The sequence below is a fragment of the Lepidochelys kempii genome, chromosome 1, assembly GCF_965140265.1.
Source record: "Lepidochelys kempii isolate rLepKem1 chromosome 1, rLepKem1.hap2, whole genome shotgun sequence".
Lineage (NCBI taxonomy): Eukaryota > Metazoa > Chordata > Testudines > Cheloniidae > Lepidochelys > Lepidochelys kempii.
In genome coordinates this window covers 304,331,182-304,355,201 of record NC_133256.1, presented here as the reverse complement: position 1 = coordinate 304,355,201, position 24,020 = coordinate 304,331,182, and the positions used below count along the sequence as shown (strand labels likewise).

At 41.0% G+C, this 24,020-nt stretch overlaps 1 protein-coding gene across 7 annotated transcripts in view; it reads right to left on the bottom strand.

The window, feature by feature from the left end:
- Positions 1-24,020, bottom strand: part of MET (MET proto-oncogene, receptor tyrosine kinase) — a 118,712-nt gene that overhangs the window by 60,928 nt on the left and 33,764 nt on the right. For 6 of the 7 annotated variants that reach the window (XM_073328148.1, XM_073328150.1, XM_073328152.1 and 3 more), the window contains one exon: positions 5,318-5,509. In XM_073328148.1, coding sequence (XP_073184249.1) covers positions 5,318-5,509 — 192 coding nt within the window. Of the gene's footprint in view, positions 1-5,317; positions 5,510-10,529; positions 10,654-24,020 lie in introns of those variants that run through there. The other variant, XM_073328151.1, reaches the window with a different exon arrangement.

Sequence of the window (24,020 nt, the reverse complement as noted above, 5' to 3'; positions counted from 1 at the left end):
CAGTATCCTACTTTCAAATCAAATAACCACTGTGAAATACCTGATTCACTTTGCACCCAACAGCTGTACTTATGGCCTGTGTTCCCAGCCACACACTCAAAACAAGGACAATAGGAAAGGCAGAAACAGCTGCAACCACTCAGAAGAAAAAAAAAACTGTTTAAAAAAGCTTGTTGTCAGACTCCCGCTTAGGAAGGAAGTCAAACCATTTTTCTTTGCCTTCTCATGCGTGGCAGCTGTCTTAGAAAAATTATTACTGTTCTGTTTTGTAACAGAAACTCCATAGTATTTAGTAAACTATGAACTCCAAGCTACTCGTGGCCCAACACAGGTTTAACACTTTTGATGCAAACAAAACATTATCAGTGCATCAATGGGCTGCGACTTCTCTGTTGGAGAACACGGAATTCCCATCCTCCCCAATTACTTGCTTTAAAAGAACTTGTGAGTTTTCTGTATCTAGACCATACAGATCAATTTAATGCATCTTAGCTTGGCTGAGTAAAAATGCACAACTTTCTACATTTAATGCAGGAGAATGTGTCTCCTTTTCAACCAGTTCTCAATCCTCAAATAAAATCACAGAAGGTAAAGAATGAGATATCTTTTACTGACTCAATAAAATATGTAAGCTTTTGGGCCACATTCAAATGCATTTGTTAAACAAACAAAATATGACTACATTCTGATACCCTTTCTCTGGTTTAGTATTGTAGCACTTGACTTCAATGGAACCACTCACAAAGTAAGGTACTGTACCTTGTGAGTAAGGGTATCAGATTCTATCCACTAAATAAATACTGTAGCAACCACTACAGTAATTCGGGCCACAAAATCAGTGTGTTAGAGATTACATTTGTTTTGTAGTAGTGTTCTACTACAATTGTATGGAGAGCAGAGGGAAGGTTGATGGAGACAGAACTGGAGAATCAGAGAGAAGAGAGGTGGAGACACAGGTACGTATGAAGGTGGGAGTGAGCAAGCAGAGGAAATAGTGAAGGGCTGAGAGAGAGGAAGGGAAAGAAAAAAGAGAATAAGAATAACATGGTTGGTTACCAAGAGACTGATGGAAATGGTTTCAAATGCAGGTACCTAAAGTTAAGCACCTCAAGGTTTGATCCAAACTCCCATTGACTTCTATGGTGCACAATCAGAGCCTCCATCCTTGTTAGTGCTGGCCAATGTTTGTCAAATTAGACAAAAATTTTCACTGATATTTCAAAAAGAAATAAAAACTAAAAAAAGTTGACAAAAATGTTCACTAATATTTCTCTTGGTTTTTGACCAGCTGCAATATTTAGGCACTCAAATAAACAGGTCCTGATTTTCTGAGGAGCTATGTAGTCACAATTCTTATTGATGTCAGTAGGAACTGTGGGTGCTGAGCAGGTCTGAAAGTTAGGCCACCTAGTTAGGTACCTAAATATGAATTTAAGGCCTGGATCCACAAAGAGGCTCTGGTGTTGAAACACCTAACTTTTAGGCATGTAGAAAATTACAATGAAAAATAATGGGAACCACCAAAGCTTGAGTTAGGTGCCTTTATACAATGAATGGGGAGAAACAGGCACCTAAGAATGGGATGCATAAAAACCAGCTCAATAGGCAGGGCATCATCTAAGTTAGCTGGTGGGAGATACCAATGAGAGAGGCATGTCTTAAACCCGACCTCTCTCAGGAAATTAGGCACCTCAATCCATGCTGCAGGGAGGCACTTGTCTCTCTTTGTGAGTCAAGATCGACTCTTGGAATGAGGCTGCCTAGGCACCTCAGCCATTTCTTGTCAGAAACACTGGAGAAGGAGGTACTGGCGCTGCTTCCCTTATTGCCTGTTAGCCCAGCGGCTAGCAACACTCACCCAGAATCTGGGAGACTCAGGTTCAGTTTCTCCCCCACTACCAGAGAGAAAGGGTTTGAACAGGGGTCTCCCACCTCCCAGGAAAGTGGTCGGGCTATTCTGACACAGTGGGGGGTGCTCCCTCAATCTCTCTTGTTCAAGCTGTTCTGCTTTGGATAAGTAATTAAATAGCCATTGGAACAGCAGGATTGGAGCCTGCGTCTACCCTGTGAGTGCTCTAACCGCTGGACTACAGAGTCATTCTCACTCTCTCCCCAGTCCAATAACTCTTTAAAATGTATCCAAAGTAGAACAGTTTCTACCGGAGAGACTGAGGAAGACCACTTGCCCCCACATCAGAATACCCTATAGCCTGGTGGTTAGGGCACTCACCAGAGAGATGGGAGATCCCTCTTCAGTTTGTTTCTCCCCAACATACGGAGGAGGGAATTGAACCTGGGATCTCCCACATCCCAGGTGAGGACTTTAACCACTGGGCTAAAAGTTATAAGGTGGACACGTCCTCATCTCTGGTCTTGAATGGGGCTCCATGCAGGCCTACTAGATAGGGCCCTGCAGGCTAGATAAGCAGGCAAATGCCTAGCTCCTGGTGGTTTGTGGATTCCACTGTGTTTTAGGAAGGAGACTGGTGTTGGGATGCCTAGTGTGAGGCAGCAGTGCACATACTCAGAGGCAGAAACTTAGGCACCGAGGAAACTCTACAGTGAAAATTTAGGCATGTAGCAAGTTTAAGCACGTATAGGATTAGGCAGCAGCCTAGTGGGGTTTAGGTGCCTAAGTCCCTTTATGGATTGGGGCCCAACATTGGGGATCTACATTTGAAATTTTTTGCTTTGCCATTAATAGTTGTCTTGAAAATTTATTTGGTTGAAATAGTATATAGGCACATATTTTCAATGCATGGCCTGTGTTTGTGTGCACTCAAAGTGTAGAAATTTTACACCTTGATCCTGCAGCTGACTGCCCATTGAAGTTAAAGTGGCTCTGCATGATCACAGTCAATTTGCAGGATCAGGGTCCTAATATGCAAAATCTATTCGCTTGACCACAAACAGATTTTGTGCATATAAATTCAATTATTTAAATACACAAATGCTAATACACTAAATGAGTGCAAACGACTTGTGAGAGCAAATATGGATGTGTACAAAGACAGGGCAAGTTGAGGCCCACTGCAAATTTAACCCATCAGGTAGGTATGGTAAATAAAATCACTATTATGAAATGTGGCTTTTCGCTATACAATTTGAATACAATATTTGGAAGGTTGAGTGGCACACTGAATTGTTTCATTGTGAGGTTATCCTGATTTTTAGCAATTACTTCCCAGCAACACTAAAATAAGTGGCCCATATGCTATGAATTTATTTCTATTCATTGCAGATACCAGACAGATTACTATAGAAACTCCATTACATTTTGCTTTTAGTTGAAAATTTGCTAATCAACATATGTTTGGAAGCAATACCTAGACAACTATTAGTGGAGTTAAAAAAAAGATATAATTTGTGTGTATTACATTCTGGAAAATACTGTAATTCCTGTATCCTGGAGACATGGTACCTTTTTTCAAGGCAAGAAATATTACATTTGGTTATACAGATGTGCTGTTACCAGTCATTAAAGGCTGTCTGAGTGTTCACTCTGCTGTTGGAGGTACTAGACCCTAAGGCTGTTCAGGATAAAGAAAGGCTTAGAGTGTTATTATAGTATGATCTTCCCGATAACTTCCCCCTGTAACTCAAGCCAATCTAATTCAATGATGTGAATATTTCTGTTAATGGCAATACGCAGCTCACACAATAGCCTTTCTTTTCATCTATGGCTGGCCCTAGAATGAGAAATGTAGACTGGAAGTATTTTAATTGTTATATTTTATTGTTCTGTGAGATGGACAAAATCCTGAATAAAAAGTCTGGTTCAAGACATGAATGCATAATAAAAATATAATAAATAAAAGTACTGCTTTGTATTTTCCTCCAGAGATCACCAAAGGCTTTACCCAAAGCCCACTGAAGTCCCACAATGAACCTTACAAAGAGGGTAGTAAGCATTATTGCCCATGCTTATAGATGGGAAAGTGAGGCAGAGAGGTTAAGTTACTTGCTCAGGATTACACAGTGAGTCAGTGGTTACATTCAGGCCTAGAATTTGGGTCCCCTGGCTTGCAGGACTCTGCTCTAACCACTAGGCATCCCGTATTGAAAGCAATCTCCATCCTTAAGGCAGTGAGTTCATCACGGGGACTTCTAGTAAACATTACAGCATAATCACTTCATATTTTGCTAAATTCACATTTGAGATTCACACTGATTTTTTCTAAGGTGTCCCATGTGTCCTTTCCAGTAGGGTGGTGGGATTCCTTCAGCCCCTGAGGGGGGCGGGACAGCAAGTATGACACGTACATGGATGTCCTGTAACAATCTGTTAATAATGTATGTGGACTGGCTTTGGCATGGTTTTTTTCTGAATATCTTTGATTAAAATGCTTCCCAATAGGGGGACCATCTGGGTGGGTCAGATGGGAAGGAGAAAATAGCTCAAGATCCATTTCTACTTCCTCTGATCAGCTTCCACTTAAGGATGGAAAGAGAAAATGCCAGAACTATTAGCTCTGATGACTCAGTTCAGTCCCCAGAGCCTATGGAACTCATTTGACCAGGAGGTGCCAAAGTCCACCAAAAACTGATGAACCCTCCTGGAGCATAAAGAACACTGGCAGGGTTTAAAAGGACATTTTCTCCAGGTTGTAGGGGGCAGGGGGAACCTGACTGAGACACAGGCAACATGGGAATCTGTGGGGGTGTCGCTAAGCCTGGCCTAGGTTGCCATTATTCGTAGAGGCTCTCTTTTGCTTTAACCTCCTTTTTTCCTCTAATGTTTTGTTCTGACTGCTAAATAAGAATATTTTGTTTTAAGAAAGTTATCAGCATTATAGTACTGATTACAGGTCCCAGAAGGGAGGAAACTCATGTGCCCAAACTCATGTGCCCAAAACCAAGTTAGTCCTGCAGAGTGTTAAGTGACTAATATAGGTGGAGCAGCCTGACCCTGGTCCCGGTCAAAGAGCGGGAGAATTGCGATATTCCACACAGAAAAAGGTAAGAGCAAGAGGCCTAAGATCCAAAGGGGTGCACTCAGTGAGACCAGAAAGGGGACAAGCTAACCTTACTACCATGGCTACAGGGCTAAAAATAAGAAAGTCATAGAACCCTTGAGTCTTGTGATGAACTCAAAGCTGACTTCCTTCAGAGATGCTGTATCGGGTATTCTGTCTTATGTTTCCTTACAGATGCTTCAATTTATTCAGCTCACCTGATTTTCCATTAATCTGTGACTATATTGTCCCCACTCTTTCCCCAACCCCATTTATATATAATTGGCTTCTTATGGTTCTAATTCATCTTGCTTACTCTTTGCACTCACGTTAAAGTGTGCTAATGTCACAGTTATATTTACCTGCATGAAGCGGCCCTCAGACGTTCCCAGATTAGCAACAGTAAGATTCCCTTTGGTGAAGACAGATATTGAAGTTAGCAGGACACTGTTGAATCGCCCCATAAACAAGTCCACCCGTTGCAAAGGAGTTGTAACCTCTAGACGATATTCATCATCTTGTGCTCCACAGTACGACGCATTTCTTGAAAATGTCTGTCAGAAAATAAAGTTGATGTGAATAGTGTCTCTTCAGCAGGGCACAGGCAGGAAAAGCTCTTTGTCAGAAGAAAGTCATTTGGCAAGTGGACACAAATGCATTTCATCAGACGTACTTAGAGGTTTCAAACTGTAATTGTTTCACCAGTTATCACGTTCCACGGGGAAGATAATGATTTCTTTACATTATGGGAATATTTCCCATTTGTTTTAATATGTTTTGTCTGGATGCCCAGAAGATAATGATGGTTTTTCTATTCAACAAGTAGATATTATGTAAGCATTTACATTAAGATATAATACAGTATACGTAATATATTTTACAGTGCTTTTCATCTGAAGGTCTCAAAAATGCTTTAAACTTAGAGCTGCCCAAATATAGTATATTTTGCAAAAATATACAGAAAAAATTGGGAAAGAATGTTCACAGCATTTTGAAATTTTCAAACCCCTCCCCCTGATTTTTCCTTCTCTCCCTCCCCATTTTTATCCTTCCCCCCTTTTCAGTGACAAAAAGTAAAAAAAAAAAAAAAAAGGGGGGGGGGGGAGAAGGGCAAGAGAGGAAGTGAGGGAGATAAAATGGGTAAAATCTATGTCCTGATTCTGATTAAAAATAAAACCAGGTCAATATAATTACTTAGGCTGAGATTATTTTGATCATCTACTGCTCATATATTATTCTTTTCAATCTCTTTTTATATTTATCATGAACATTATTAGAATAGGTTTCAGAGTAGCAGCCGTGTTAGTCTGTATTCGCAAAAAGAAAAGGAGTTCTTTTCTTTTTATTATTAGAATAGATGCTGCATTTGCAGAGCTTTTAAAAAATTCTCTTCTGATTATTAATGGAGAATACATGGATTTTTCTTTTCATTGGAAAAATTTCTTGAACAATATACTTCAGGTTAATCTTTAGAAAAGAAGATAACTATGCTGTACTGACAATTCAATAGTAATCTATTAACTGATAATTCCATTACTATTGATGCTTCATCTTCCATTTTGGTGAAATAATATAGATAATAAACAGGGATCCCTTAAAAGATCTATAACCACTTTAAAATTGGAAATAGTCTAGCTATGTTTCTACTGGAACATGTTCTATGACTACATGTACAAAGAAAGCAAAATATCATGGATCTTTCTTTTGAAACCAGTATTGAGCTTGCGTTTTTTTCTTTCAATTTTTATTTATCGATTTTTTTAAAAAAGGAATTTTTGGTGGGGGATATTAAAGTTTGATCCATAACTCTTTGACTTCAATGGCGGTATTTCCATTTACTTCAGTGCAGTCTGGATCAGGCCCTTAAACAGCAAGCCAGAATAAGCTTTTACTACATAACTATTACATAACTGTTACATAGTTATTCTAATTCTCCCGCTGCAGATGATTTACCTTATATTACTTATGAACAGAATATTATCAAAGAGAAGGCAACCAAATATGCAAATAAATTAGTTCCTTGAGGCTTGTTAGTGCTGGATAAATGGCCAAAGACATTTAAGGCCCTTTTCCAACCTACCCAATGGTTTTATGAATTGTAGTGTTTATGAAGAGACCCTCATTGGCAGCACTAGAAAGTTAAGACTCTCTTAATCCTCGGAACAATTCTAGCATAAACTGTAGCAGTACCAGCTTCCCCATGCTGCCCAATCAATGTGTTTTAACTGTGACCTGAAGAAACAATCACATACATGGATGATGGAAGGTAATTCATGCATGTAGAACTGTACGCATCTCTACGGCAATATTGCCAAGAAGGGGTTCCAAATTAGGCCTGGTGTAGGGAATGGGGCATGGGCGGTCATGCCTAATGTTTAGCATCAGCAGCCTGGAACTCCCAGAGCTAGGGTCAGAGCCAGACCCCAAGCCAAAGGTAAGAGCCAGAGTCAGGTGCCAAACTGAAGCTCAAAGCCGGAGTCAAAGCCAGGCGCCAAGCCAGGGGTTGAAGCCGGAGTTAGCATCAGGGGTAAGGTGTAGGAGCAGGGACCTGGAGTGAGGCAGGAAATCAAGAACTGGGAAAGACGGGGGTCTGGAATAAGGAGGAACCAAGAACAATCTGGGAGGCAGGGCTCAGGAGTCAGGGTAGGGCTCAGGACTCAAGTAGGCAGGCTCGATAGCAGCCACTAGCCAAGGACTCCTTTAGTTGCGCAGGCAATTTCTTGTGCCTCTTTCTGACCTAAGTAGAGCTTCCCGCTAATCAATGGGGCTGGACGTCTTCCCCAGTCAGGAGCTTTGTGGGCCAGGCCCTTTGCAAGTTAGAGCTTCGCTGGCCCCTTTCTCCAGTCATTCAAGTGACCATGGTCTGAGCACTGCCTGGGGACATGTGGACCCAGGTTCAAGGCTGTTGATTCCTCCCACCTGGTCCAGCACTGATTTTTCAGTGGGACTATTTGTATGTTTGAAGTGCTTTGCTGGATTGGTTTTGGTGCTGACAGTTACTGTGATGTGGACACCTGCCCATAAGAACTGTTTTGGACAATGAGCTCATTTCATATAGGCCACCAAATAATCATCAGAGGGTAATGACTTTAGGTAATTACCACTACGCTCACTTTCTCTAAAACTCATGTTTGATTCATACTTAACAAATTTAGCCCCTCTTCTCTTCTGTCCTCAAAAGCAGGGTTATTTTGCAGTTCTAGTCTGGCCAGTCTAGAAGTGTCTTCAAAACATCTGCATAGAGATGCAATGAGCACAAATAGTTCCACCAGAGCAGGATATACAACTCAGATGTACCCCCTCTGAACATGTATCCATCTCAGCCTCTGTTCCCTTGCTATAATCCCTCCCCATATTGAGAGAGGAACTTTGGACTCCTCTACATCTGTGCTGCTGACCTCCTTTGAAGATTTCCCGTCTGAGGCACAAAATGTACATCAAAACCTCATCTTCTGCAATTTGAACACCCTGCCAGTCCTCATTAAACATTTTCCAATCCCTTATTAAGAACAAGTGGCCTATATTTTCCCTCCTGCTCCTAACAGATGACACCTTCCTGTATCATCCTAAAGACAGATATGACTAAACTGACCCTTCTCCCAGATGTCCAAGGACATGTTGAACACAAGGCCTTTCCACAAATCCTGGCTCTGCATGGGATAAACACAAAGCTGCTCTTTGAATGGAGCAGAGAGGCAAAAAGGTCACCCCAAAAACTAGAGCAAGAAGTCGGATGGAAAATTTTAAATGGTCTCACCCATTTCTCTTAGCTTTTGCTAGGCAACCTAAAGTAAATCACTGTTTGAGCTAACACAAAATACTACTGGGAAAAGGATGTGCTGTTGTTTTAACCCTTTGACCCTGTGAAGCCTGAGTCTCTTCCTGACACAAATACTCTGCCAAGTATTCTGTGGTAATATGGAAAATAACTGATCTCTGGGTTACACATTTACAATATTATGCCAAATCCTAGTGACAAATCATACAAATATTGAAATAACCAGGGACCCTGCTGGTATGAGTTTGGGTTTAGTTACATTGTTTTTTATGCATGACTAGGAGTGCAAGTGGTGTATATGACTCAGAAAGAAAAATGTTAATGTGATAGAGGTGTGCCATTGGAATGTGATGAGGTGTAGTAGGCAAGTGTTGAATTCTGCCCATATCCAGTATGGACATGAGATAATAATCCTATTTGCTCAAAGGGGAGATTGTAACTACTTGGAATTTGCCCTGGATCCAGTCTGCAAAATACATGTTGCCAGTTGGTCAAAAAAGTCTCTGAACTAGGCTAGCAAGAATTGTCACTGCCTAAAGATTAACTGATGCTTGTACATTCAATTTAGCTGACATAAACTTAAAATGTCTTGACATAAAGTTGCACATTTGAAACCAAATGTCCAAAATGTGATGGCCTCAAAATATTTGCCACCCTCTCTCCTCCAACTCCTCCAAAAGTGACTTTTTACGAAGCTACCCAATTAGACAAGTATCATAATTCAAAATATCCAATATCAACCAGACTGAGTGAAATAAAGGCTTTATCTAAGGATTTTTATGAAGTCTCTGCAATAGCTGCAGATCCTGCAATCCCCAGTGGTCTGTACTGGGACCAGTCCTATTCAACATATTCATAAATGATCTGGAAAATGCAGTAAACAGTGAGGGGCAAAATTTGCAAAGGATACAAAACTACTTAAGATAGTTAAGTCCGAGGCAGACTGCAAAGAGCTACAAAAGGATCTCGCAACACTGGGTTACGGCAACAAAATGGCAGATGAAATTCAATGTTGATAAATGCAAAGTAATGCACATTCGAAAACATAATCCCAACTATAAACACATAAAATGATGGGGTCTAAATTAGCTGTTACCACTCAAGAAAGAGATCTTGGAGTCATTGTGGATAGTTCTCTGAAAACATCCACTCAATGTGCAGTGGCAGTCAAAAAAGCAAACAGAATATTGGAAATCATTAAGAAAGGGATACATAATAAGACAGAAAATATCATATTGCCTCTATATAAATCCATGGTACGCCCACATCTTGAATACGGCGTGCAGATGTGGTCGCCCCATCCTAGAAAAGATATATTGGAATTTGAAAAGGTTCCGAGAAGGGCAACAAAAATGATTAGGGGTATGGAACAGCTGCCATATGAGCAGAGATGTGTAAGACTGGGACTTTTCATCTGGGAAAAGAGATGATTAAGGGGGGGATATGATTGAGGTCTATAAAATCATGACTGGTGTGAAGAAAGTAAATAAGGAAGTGTTATTTATTCCTCCTCATTACATAAGAACTAGGGGTCACCAAATGAATTAATAGGCAGCAGATTTAAAACAAACAAAAGGAAGTATTTTTTCACACAATGCACAGTCAACCTGTGGAACTGCTTGCCAGAGGATGTTGTGAAAGCCAAGACTATAACAGGGTTCAAAAAAGAACTAGATAAATTAATGGAGGATAGGTCCATCAATGGCTATTAGCCAGGATGGGCAGGGATGGTGTCCCTAGCCTCTGTTTGCCAGAAGCTGGGAATGGGCAACAGGGGATGGACACCTGATGATTACCTGTTCTGTTCATTCCCTCTGGGACACCTGGCATTGGCCACTGTTGTAAGACAGGATACTGGGCTAGATGGACCTTTGGTCTGACCCAGTATGGCCGTTCTTATGTTCTTCTTATGTTCTAATCTGCAAACATTAATGGTCTCTTCAGGTCTCTGCCTCTGCAGTCCAAAATCCTGCTCCCAAATTGAGTTCCTCAATCAGAAAAAAGATATAATATTTAATATCTTCAATGAACTAGAAATGAATTATTAATCATGGCAGAAGCTTTCATGATTCAAGTGAATGGTGAATGTGTAAAAAAGCACACTTACTTTTCAATACAAAAGTAAAATAATAAATGTGCAGGTAGCAGTACTTAGAGGTTTGGGGAATCTGAAACTAACTTGATAGAGAGAAATGGATTAACATTTTTGAAAAGAGGCAAAAAACATAATTAGTACATGGCAGATATGAAGACTTTATATTTCTATGTATTTAACTAAAATTAGTTAAAATTATGAAGTCAAGCAGTTACGTGGCATCTTTGTGCAGTCTGCAGTATGCAGTCTGAGGTCAGCTTCATCAAACACAAACGGTATGGGTCCTGCACTTAGGACGGAAGAATCCAATGCACCGCTACAGACTAGGGGCCGAATGGCTAGGCAGCAGTTCTGCGGAAAAGGACCTAGGGGTGACAGTGGATGAGAAGCTGGATATGAGTCAGCAGTGTGCCCTTGTTGCCAAGAAGGCCAATGGCATTTTGGGATGTATAAGTAGGGGCATAGCGAGCAGATCGAGGGATGTGATCGTTCCCCTCTATTGGACATTTGTGAGGCCTCATTTGGAGTACTGTGTCCAGTTTTGGCCCCACACCTCAAGAAGGATGTGAATAAATTGGAGAGAGTCCAGCGAAGGGCAACAAAAATGATTAGGGGTCTAGAACACATGACTTATGAGGAGAGGCTGAGGGAGCTGGGATTGTTTAGTCTGCAGAAGAGAAGAATGAGGGGGGATTTGATAGCTGCTTTCAACTACTTGAAAGAGGGTTCCAAAGAGGATGGCTCTAGACTGTTCTCAATGGTAGCAGATGACAGAACGAGGAGTAATGGTCTCAAGTTGCAGTGGGGGAGGTTTAGACTGGATATTAGGAAAAACTTTTTCACTATGAGGGTGGTGAAACACTGGAATGCGTTACCTAGGGAGGTGGTAGAATCTCCTTCCTTAGAAGTTTTTAAGGTCAGGCTTGACAAAGCCCTGGCTGGGATGATTTAACTGGGAATTGGTCCTGCTTTGAGCAGGGGGTTGGACTAGATGACCTTCTGGGGTCCCTTCCAACCCTGATATTCTATGATTCTATGGTAGTGTAATCTTTGAAGATCTAAAAATAATTAAACATTTGCTTAATTCTTTTTAAGGCCCCAATGCAGGAAAACAGATTCTGTATGTTCCATTTAATTATGTTCCACTGAATGGTCCAATTAAGCACATGCTCAAATGCTACCTATTTGCCATTGTGGGTTGTCTATTTATAACATGGGCCACATCCACACAACATATATACTACCTTTATGGCACTGAGGATGTCACATGGGTTGCAGCTGTGTGCTGATTGGGCTGCAAGTGGTCACAGGCCACAGATTGAGAACCACTCTGCACTACAATAATACAAATAAATAAATAAATGTGCTTAAGCACTTTGCTGAATCAAAACCTATATTTTTAGCAAAGAAAAGGCAAGGAAATGTTTGCAATATATATCAACACACGTACTGTCCCACAATAACATCTCCATGATCAGGCACTCCCATCCACATAGAGAGTGGGCAGGACTACCAGCATTTAGTGGGTCTGGAGATTTGTCAATGATGGCATAAATATTCAAAAAATAAATTTGGTGTAAAGTGCACAGAATAGATAGTCTTAGATATTGGACTGATTTCCTAGCCTATTTGGAAGGGAGAAGCCCAAGGTCTCTGTAGAGACAGCTCTTCAAAACAATGTTTTGTCTCTATGGTTCCAAGGGTCAAGGAATTAGGATTAGCGATAAATAGTATCGTCACCCATAGAACACAATTTTCAAGCGTGTCTGCCCTCATGAAATATGGTTACGAAAAAGTAGGAAGCTTAGATGGATCAACACAGTCTCAAGAGAAAGAGCAAATAAGGGGAAAATGGGGCAACCTTGATGGTTCCCCTCTCTAAACAGTCTTGTATATTTTTAATAAAACACAAATACTTTTCTCCCCTATAGTGACTTCCATCTGAGATTTCAAGACAGTATACAAACAATGAATTAGTTTAGTTTCATGACCCTCCAGTGAGGTAGATGAGTACTATTACCTTCCCTGTTTCACAGTGAAACCGAGACACAAAGGATGAAAACCTGACCCTGTGGACTTCAGAGAGGCCAGGATTTCACCCACAGAGCTAACATCACTTGCCCAATGTCACACTGGAAGTCTGTTGGAAGGCTGGGAGCAGAACCCATATCTCCAGTTTCCCGGTCCTGTGCAGAACCCAAAACCCATTACAAAAGTGCCCTAAAGAACTGGACTTTCAGTCACTGCTTGTTTTGGAAGGAATTATTCCTGAGGTTTCACATAACTCATAAATCTCCGCTTCTGTCACATACCAAGCTGTTTAATTCTGGGCTCTAGTAGAGACAACTACATGGTTCTTGCAGTTATAACTCCGCAACCAAAAGAGAAGAGGGGGAAAAACAACGTCAAACTTTCCTGTTTCTGACACAATTACAAATCCTATTTGCTTCATCCTTCTCTGGCCTATTTCCTTAACAAAGGACATCTTGAAGAATCTCCTTTTTCATTTCCCAAGTGGTGTCACGGCACAGCTGGACAAAATGAATAAAATACAACGAAAAAGGTAAAGCAGACACGTAAATAGATTTCCCCTTTCATCCCTCAAAGGCAGAAGGGTGAATTTTTTCTGCATGATTAAGTAGTACAGAATGTTTGTGAAACTGGACAAAATGTTATTTAAAATCTTGAAGATTTCCTACCTCTGTGGGTATATAAACTGGCACTCACGGTCTGAATTCCTTTCAAGTTACTCACATGACTAATTCACATGATTTGCCTTGGAAGAAAGCAGATTAGAAGAAAACTCTATAGAACAAACATCTACAGTACAATAGACCAAACTTCAAGAAATAAGTACAGGAAATAAATGAGATATGCAAATTCTGCAGGAACAGAGGCAATTGCAAGGTCCTCTTCTAGAATGTATGCAAATCCTCACCCAGGGCCACATTTAGATCCAGCACCCAGTCCAAGGAGTTGGGTGAAGCACTTGTGAAATGCACTAGGGAATGAGTCAACAGATTTTCCTACCTGTGCCATAGAAGAGTTGCAAAGCCCAATTGCTGATGTAACCTCTGGGGGGAACCTATGCTGACAGGAGGATCCATGAAACATTGGGTTCCCTGATCCTAACCCTGAGCTACCTCCCTCCTTATCAGCCATGGAAAGGACTCATGATGAGCCATCATTTATGTCATGCCCAGGGCACATGCCCTGTGCAGACCCTCCCACTCATCCAATACTGTAATCAGTCCAGTTCTGCTCCTCAGTAAAACATTGCACAACTTATGCATGTTCCCAGAACAGGCTGGTGTGTTCCCAAGAAAAACTGCAGCATGTAAATAAGCAGGAAATGCCATACAAACAATATTTGGGTTTTGTTTTTCACTGATCCACAGAGTAAACGCTCATGAAAAGAACAATGTAACTTGTTGGTACCTAAGTTATTGCTGGTGCTAACTGCATGTCCATATCCTCCCATCTGGCTTGCTCAACAAAATATTATGAATAAAGGCACTGATTCACCCCCATTGGTACATTGCACCCTCCTTGCACTGATGAGCTGCTGAGGGAGGTTAAATATCAAGGAGGGCAGGCACTATCCTCCCTGGGTATCCTGACTTAATAGGGCAGGTTTAATTTGCAGCAGAGACTTCATAGAAACCTGTCCAGTATAGGCTGTCTGGGGGACTCAGTTAATTAGTACATGACCTAATAATGCTGCCCGGGGTAGCACTGGACCACTGCTCATTCCCATTGTAAAGTAGGAGTTGTGGTGTCTTGTGCCATGTAATACCCACCCTCAGCCAGGCAGACTTTTTACCACCAGGCATTTACAGCCAGGGGTGCTGGAACAATTTGTATAGTGGGGGTGCTGAGAGCCACTGAACAAAACGGTAAACCCTGTATACGATGAAAACCACTTTAAGCCAGGGGGTGCTGCCCCACCCCCAGAACCGCTAGTTCCAGCACCTATGCTTAAGGCTCCAATCCAGGACCTGATTGTTCTGCATGTGTCCCTGTCATAGGTGAATTCCACCCAGGAAGAATTTATTGGCTGTCTGTTGGGATTAGAGAAATGTCCATTTTCAAAACGGCAATCAAACCACATGGAATATTTTTCTTTGGCTTCAACAAAGCAGCATCAGGACCCACACTTCTTTATCAGGGCTTTGGGTTTTGGAGGCCTGGGTCAAAATTTGAAACGGAGGTTCCCCCCATCCAAAAAAATTACCATGGAGGTGAAAGAGCTTAAGAAGAGGGGAAAAAAGTAAAGTCAAAGAGGGCCCAAGCTTGTGGGGTTGCTGCCCTCCTCACGGGGATGGGTGGAGCTCCACCCTGCATGTGGCCAGGAGCACGCTTGTCCCTGAGCTCTGACTCCACTGCTGGTGGGACTGGTATCCCCCAACCTGCTCCTGTCTCTGGGCTCCTGGCCTGGTGTGTTGCCTCAGGCCTGGTACAATGATGCCAGTGGTGGCTATGATGGCATCTGGGCTCCACTAGGGCAGGCGAGTCACTCCATGCAATATTGAAGGCAGACACCAATTCTGAGTGGCACTGTGACCCAGTGTGCCAGGCTGGAATCCCACTCACTCTAATTTGGCCCCTCTGTAACGTTGGGGACTCTCTCAAATGGGGGGCCTGAGCAAACTCACCCTTTTGCCTCCTACACCCAGCCCTGCTCCTTGTGACAAATGAAGTGGTGAAACAGAGGAAAAATATGCAGAATGGGACAGATTTTGTTCTCATACACCTGGGCAAATCCACTGGGCTAAATTCATCCCTGGTATAAGCAGATCCATCTTCCACTATCTTTCGACAAGTCAAATCTGAGTTTCTATGAACCAATGAAAGGCACATATATGCCTGAGGAACTATGGAGTTGATCCAGCACTCATTTAAGTCAATGGAAAGAATCCTACAGATTTCAATGTATTGGATTGGACCCTCTGTCCTTTTCAAACATCAAGTTTCTAACAAACTTCAGCTAAAACATTAGAGCTTTTCTTTAAAACATAAAAAAGTTGCAATTTTTTTAAAGTAGAAAATTGTTCCCACCTCCCACTCCTTTTGTGCTTGAAAATGACTCAAATGTTTTTGATGAAACTTTCAGGGGAAAAGTACACTCCCTTTCTGAGAGCAAGCATCTCATATTTTGGCTGCAAAGGTAAAGCTCTGAGAAAGTTATAAACAACTGAAAATAATCCTTTAGAAAGGAAATGTTTAGGCAACCTTAGCTATAGGTGATGCTACATGTGTTGCCTATAATCACAACTATGCACGCAAAAAGTCACATGGAAATAGCATCTTGTAGCAAAACAAAAAACAGACAAACAAAAAGCTTGGAAGGAAATATTACATTTAACACACACTTTAAAGACCTGATCCCAAATCCACTGAAATCAACAGAGAGATTATTTAAATTGATCAGACCCCAAATAAATGGTAGTTCTGTGAAAAAAGTCACCGGTGTACATTTCTCATAGCAATATCATCATTCCAATCAACTCTTAATACTCATTACTTTGGTCTATTTCACTGCTGAATAACAGAAAAAAAGAGGTGAGACTGATTATTTTACTTAAGATAACAAGGTAGAAAAGACGTACATGTTAGTGTAATTAGTTAATACAAATTAAAAACATTGCACATTCTATTGTCAAGATCATTCAAAGAATTATTTGTTTTTGTCATTGACCACCATTGCATTAGTTCTTGTAATCTAGTTAGTGCATTAGCACTAAGTAAATACTATTGATTCAGTCAGATATAATGGACCTATGCAATCTTTGAATTTCGTCCATTTCCTTTATACTAATTTTATGACGTTTCACTCAGTACACAGATTATCATTCTGGAGGTGGTGGTTCATTATTCAGTTTTAATGAATTAAAAATAAGACACAGAGGATGTTGGTAAAATATCCCAGAGTCACTGAGCTAAATACAGACTTGGTGTCAGCAAGTGCATCTCCCATGGAAGTCCCTAGGACACATTTGTGACTTATGGCTTGTCTGTGAAAGTTCTTCCAGAAAAAGGTAGGGTATGAATTTACAATGGAATAGTTATTGTGGAATAATTCCATGTTTAGAGAAGCCCTTAAACAGTGGTGTAAGACAGTGCTACTCAAAGTGGTGGTCCGTGGACCGGTGGTGGTCCGCGGACCGGTGCTGGTCCGCGAGCCATTGGCTGCCGGTCTGCGCGCACATTGGAAAAAAAAATTGCCGGTCCCCCACATCAGATAGCTTGAGAAGCACTGGTGTAAGAGACAAGGGATGAAAGTAGGTCAGAAAATGGGTATGAGTTTCAAGGTAAAGTAGTATAATTTATACCTATTTCCATTCAGTAAGTGTGCAAAAGCAGAATAACATACACACAGAGGAGGCAGAGCACATCCTCCTGTTGGGTGCTTTTTTTTTTGGCTGCAATCTCTTCTTCTGCTCCCTTAGTATTTTTCTTGCTACAACCATTCATTCTGCTCACCTGCTGCAAGCCAAATTGCACAGCTTGCATTGCTTTGCCACCTGAATTTGTCTTCTACTAAACCATTTATGTCACTGCTTAAGCCACCAATAAATTTGGCCCATTGTTTGCAGTAATGGTATTCTTTATAAAATACAGGATCTGATTCTGGTTTCTCTGAATCAGGTGTAAATCAGGAATCATGGAGTTACAACGATGTCAGACCTGTGTGAGAGCAGAATCTGTCCCAAAGCGTAAGTTACACAATTGCTTACTTCTGTGACAAGCCAATGCATTTACTGTGAAGGTGCTGAAGGCAGACCTGGACTAAGGAACTGAGGTTCCTTCAAAGTCTCCTGATGCTGAAGCCCAATTTCCTATTGCTGCTCTAGGGCTGGCAGTTGTGAAAGTGCCAAGGGGTCATCAACTCAGATAAAACTACAAATCAGATTGGACTGGACTGACTGGAAGCGATGCTGAGGATAGCTGAAGCAGGATAGGTACAGAGGGAGTTGAAGTGCCATACATATGTGTTTGCATGATTTAGACTTTCAGTTCAGACGTGACAAAAAGGGGGAACTAGGAGTGGAGGGACATGGGTTATAATACCAACCACCAGAAGGGTGAGATTCTGGAATAGCCTCCCATTGGGAGTTGTAGGGGCAAACAACAGTTAGTTTTAAGAGGGAGCTGGACAATCATGCGTGCAGTTGTATGATGGGGTTGTCTGTGATGGGAGTGGGCTGGGCTCACTTCCATAAATTATGTTCCTAAAAGCTCATGCTTCAGGGTCTCTGCTGGTCACCTGGGGCCAGGAAGGGATTTCCCCCTTCTCCAGTGTATTCTGGGTGGGGTTTTTTTACATCACCTTCCTCTATAGTATCAGAAGAGACAGTGTCTATGGCTGGAGACAGTGGATGGGGAGAGCCAGGGCTCTGAGGTGAAAGTGAGCTTTGTCTCTCTCAGGTGGCTAGTTCTTACTCACATGTTCAGGGTCTAACTGATCACCATATGTGGGGTTGGGAAAGCATTTTCTTCTAGGTCAGATTGGCAGTGACTTTTGGGGGTGAGGTTCATCTTCACCTGCCAGGATTATCTGTATATATTTCACTTAATCACTCCCCTGCCAATGCAGGGTCCTTGGGTATTGGTGCACCTTGATCCCTCATATTCTCTTCCTGTGGCATATAATAGTCTAGTCTCCCAGGGGCTGTAATATTTGGGTCTAATTTTGGTTGTTGAGTTTAACATGCGGGTTCTGGGTGGTTTCGGTGATGTATAGGAGGTCAGACTAAATGACCTGGTGGTCTCTTCTGGCCTTAAACTTTATGACTATACTCAATGTGGTTATGCAGTAAGGCAAATGTGTACATTTGGATGATGCAGTGTGTTATTATGTTTGTTCATTTTGTTTCGCATAGGTGACATAGCAAAAGCAGGTTTTTAGGAGTGATGTGACTGAGGAGAAGGAGCTGACGTTAGAAACAGACCTCGGGAGAATGTCCCAGGCATACGGGATGGGATGGAAGGAGGGTCAGAGGCAGGAGTAGGACAATGGATGGCATCGTTTGTGGAATGGAGGGGATAGAGTAGGCACTTTGAAGGAGGCCAGGTTGCAGACTAGCTGGGGCTTCAGCCTGTTATGAAAAAAACCTGTTATTTTGTTATGTAATTAATGTTCACGTGCTTTAAGAGACATTTAAAGGCATTTTACAAATCTGAGACATAAAAAAAAAAATACAATTTTTCAGTCCACTGGTCAACATCTAGAAACTGGTTTCAGAGTAACAGCCGTGTTAGTCTGTATTCGCAAAAAGAAAAGGAGGACTTGTGGCACCCTAGAGACTAACCAATTTATTTGAGCATGAGCTTTCGTGAGCTGTAGCTCATGCTCAAATAAATTGGTTAGTGTCTAAGGTGCCACAAGTCCTCCTTTTCTTTTTGCATCTAGAAACTGTTCATTGAGCTACTAGAAGTTTGGGCTGTGCATTTTCAGAGTATGCAGTACACTCTCTTGCCATACTAGTGACCAACGGGCAGCTTTCTCTTCAATCAAAGGATTTGATTTAAAAGTCTGGAGGTGAGCATTATTAGTTGGCTTTACTGAAAAAGCAGCGCCTTTGCCAGAAGATGACAGGAGAACAAATGTCAGTTTCACAGAATAACCCGACTTTCAGAAAGAAAATGATTAAAAACAAAACAAAAAAATCCTCATCACACTGAACAACAGAGTAGGAGATACACAGAGACCAGTCCTCAGCAGGGAGCTCAGGAGGAGGGAAATTCAGCAAGGTTCTCTTTGCAGAGCTTTCTCCCCATCAGGGTAGCAAGTGGCAGCCCCAAACTCCATGGATCCCAGGGATCAGCAGGAGGACATTTCTGCACCACATCTGGGTCTCCAAAAGTCACCTCCTACTTCCTGGCAGTGTGATTCCAATGGAATGATAGGGCTTCTATACCTGGTTCCTTCCCTGGATCTCCCCTTTAATTGAGAATGATCATACAGAGATAATACACCTTTACACTGTATTATCTTTCTGCCGTGAGCTAAGCATGTTTTCCTAGAGGACAATGTACATTTCCCACTGCCCCATCACATCCTGTTTACGCATCCAACAGATGACCTACCGAGAACCCTCTACAGATGCTGTAAAGGCGAGAGGGGATGCTGCAGCATACGCCAGTACCCTCTATGCATACATTTAGTGGGTACAATCAGGCCCTTAACTTTTACAGCTTTTTAATTTGGATTACTGTGGTATACCAACCTTAAGGAAGGTTACATGCCCACAGTTCTTTTTAGCATCACGAACGAGGATCTCAGCTGATATTTTTATGTTTTTTAATATATAGCATTTCCAAAAGCATCAACTAATGAAAAAATTAGGATTCTAGTGCCTGATTCTTAGGAGAAATATTTCAGCCCATATTGTATTCTACTTGTAATAGAAAATCCATTTCCTTTACCGTGCGAGATTGTTTAAATGAGCCCCTCCAAGCCTTTATAATCACACAGATGTGGGGCTATTTTTAATTCTGCCAAAAATTTGTAATCTAAATGGTGTGGGAGATTACAGGGCCTCTAAAGAGTTATTTGTCTCTGTTTATTTTATTAAATATTACTAGACATACCCTGAGGATGACAGATCAATAAGGGTCTTTGTGGTTTCCTGATGGAAGGTCGTAATTATTTTCTTCCATTATAATATAAACATAACCAAATTTAACTCATCTATCATCTTTGCAACAGTAATAAAGAAACATCACTGCATGTTTATTTTACTGTCTTTTTCATTTCACCTTCCTTCAAAATTATTTTTATCTGTTTGTGCTCTTCCTTTGATAGGAGTGGTGACCAGTTTGTCTGTCCACATCCCAGGGTATTTTGTGACAAAAAACAGCCTTTGGTTTCTCTGTTTGGTTGCAAAGTGCTTTGCCATGCTTTGGATCAAAGACACTGTATGGAGTAACTTTTGGATGTGAAAACTCACAGGAAAAACAAAACAAAAGGAATCCCTGTGCCACAGGAAATCTAGAGCTGAATTCTGCTTGCAGTTCCACAGGCACGGCTCCATGGGAATTGGATCCATGTAACTGAGAGCCAAATTGGCTCACAATTGTTTACCACATAAAAAAAATCAATGTGGAAAAATTCTAAATAAAAAAATTCTAAGCTTACTGCTCAGTAAAAATATTACAATGTAGAATACATCTGTACCTGTTGAGCCCAAAACCTGCTCATCTCACCCACCTAAGGAGTCCCATTGAAGTCAGAACTTAGATGGGCACCTTGAGACTATGTGCATAAGTGAGGAAAGGCAAGTAGCATTTGGCTCTTGATCTGAATCTTCATCTATTTTAGTAGCTGAACATGACTAATTTTGAACCAGTGACTAAGGCTCAATCCACTAAAACCGACACCCAGTTTCCACAGCGGGTGTGGGTGAGGAGATGCCAGAGCAATGATTCGAAAACCTCCAGGAGAGATTTGCAACCACTTCACAGCACTCTTCTTGCCCTGGCTTAGGCACCAGAAAACCTTTAGTTTTACTCCACTTTTTTATTTCTGATTCAAAACTGATTCTGATTGCTCTCCTGTTCCCATTTAAATCAATGTCAAAACTGGAGCAGGTCCTCATCTGGTGTTCACTGTCATATTTCCATTGACTTAAATAGGGCTATGACAATTTACACCAGCTGTGGATCTGCCAGCCTGACTTTAATGGGCTTGGTCTTATATGAGCTTCCCTGAAAGACAGGGAAAACTGGAGCCAGTTTTGATTCATGTTTTGTAAAAACTGGCAGGTTTTTATATCCAAAACCAGTTTTGTCAACCAAACTGAGGTGAGTTGAAGCATTTTCATTCAAACACCCAAATTAGGGAAGGAAGGGTAGAGGGAAAGTTTCAGAGAATTTGTTCTCATTTGGGCCCATTTCTCGCTTCAACTGCTTCACACCAAACAACAAAAGCACGAGGAATAGTCATTCAAAGGGTTATCTATTAGCCTAACAGAAACAAAGACAATGTGTCTTGCAACTCTTTCTGCTAATGTGATTTGTCCTTCACCTATCAGCCTTTGACTGTAAATGATCAAATATTATAGGATTGCCTTGAAAACAATGCCAAAGACGCAGCATTTGGTTTGGATGTTGCTAACATTACACTTTCATTACTGCAGTACTGTTTGAAGTCTCTTGTTATTTAATCCTGTAGAAGTCAGTACATTTTCTCTTGCATCAGAGGACTGTGGTTTGCATCTCTCATAACATTAAAGAGAGACATCATTTTGGCTAAATTACACAAAATAACATTCTGATTCTGCCAAAATAAGCTATGACAAATTGTCATAGTTTACAGAAAGTTTTATATCAAGTGAAAGGTGACCTACAAAAGGGAAAAGTTGGGTTGTGGCATTTTAAACTTCTGTATGATGCACAAAGAACGCCTGAAAAGTGCTTTTGTTTGATGAGTGTTTAAAAGGAAATTTTTTCCCTGTTTGTTTTTTACATTAGAAATTTACATCCTTCTAGACTGGAAAAATATGTGAAATGGTGACATTACAAGAGTCAAGAAAATGAAAGCTGAGTAATTGACAGGAGAAGAGATTTTCAGTCAGACTGTTTAAAACTCTTTGATTTTTGTTTGTTTTTATAATCTCCTATTGAACTTCAAAAAGAAAAGGCGTACTTGTGGCATTTTAGAGACTAACACATTAGTCTCTAAGGTGCCACAAGTACTCCTTTTCTTTTTGCGGCTACAGACTAACACGGCTGCTACTCTGAAACCTATTGAACTTGAGTGATTAAAGAACACTCTGGATAAAGGAAACCGTGAGATAAATATTCAAACTCCTAATCTCTTCAATTAAGGTGTTGAAGGTCACAGTAAACATCCCTAAAACCACCCAGAGGTTCTCCAGCAAAATCTGAGATTTGACATTCTTGATATTTCTGAGATTAAAACAAAAAAAGAAAAAAAAGACCTTTATTTCCCTCCCAAAACCAAATCAAAACCTTTTATGTCTTCTTTATACATCATAATGAAGCAATGAAAGGGCACACTCCCAGTTTTTAAAAATCCTTTGCTAATCACCTACCCCTTCAATCCAGGGCCGAGAAAGCTCACAATAGATATTTAAACCTTCCAATGAGTTCTCCTCCAAAAAAAGAATGTCTATCTTGACAGTCTTGATATTTCCATGGTAAAAAACTACATTCAAGCCTTCTTTATACAAAATAAAAGTGCACAAAAGGCACAGACCCATTTTCCTCCTTTTGAAGCAATCCTTTATCAATGTTATATAGCTGCAGTAAGAGCAGAAATCTGCAATTCTGATGACATTTCTTGGAAACATGCAACTGTAATAAACCCTCTGAAGCCATAATACATTCAGCTCAGATATGCAAAACAGTGGCAGAGCCTAGAAAGCATTTTGAAGCAGGAAAAAAATTCTTAGAATGTGAAAACTCATAGATTATTCCATCAATATATTAAAGGAGCACTTTGCTGTGAAAAGACCATCTTATTAAAGAGGTTTGGTTGGGTAACAGAAGAATGAGATAAAAGGATCAAAAGGATCTTAACCCCCCCCCCAATAAATAATCCAAGAATAAGGAAGAAAACTATTTTCAGAGAATAGAAATGGATACTCAGAGTGAAACACAAAATGAAAAACGAAGAAGAAATATTAAGGTTTGAGAAAAGACGAGGACAAGGCACTAGAAAAAGATAACAGAAGCTACTATATTAAGAATTTTCTAAACTGTATCTATTTTCCTGAAAATTAGGAAGAAAAATAGTAAAATATAGAATGTGACATGTTCACAGTGCCAGCACTAAGTGGCAACTCCAGTATCTCAGCTCAGCTCTGGGAACCTCTGGCAAGGAATCTTTCACTGAAGGCTGCAGAATCATAATGGAGCCTATTTAGAGATTATTCTAGCCCAGTGGCTAGGCGACTCTCCACAGTGGAGCATGCCTCTGCCACAAGGGAAATGCCAGAGGATCTGTGCAGTGATTGATTCACCGAGTGTGACCTTCGCCCCATCCTGGTGCTGAACGCCTAACATCCGCTGCCATCTGGGAGGGACTGTGTAAAGCCTGTAACAGAATCTCACCCTACCCAGGTCCTTAACAGAATGGGTTACAAACAAATATGTCTATGTTTTAAATATTTTGTTTGTAAAATCCTTCTTGTCCAGTCCTGAATACAGGATTCCATATTTCCGC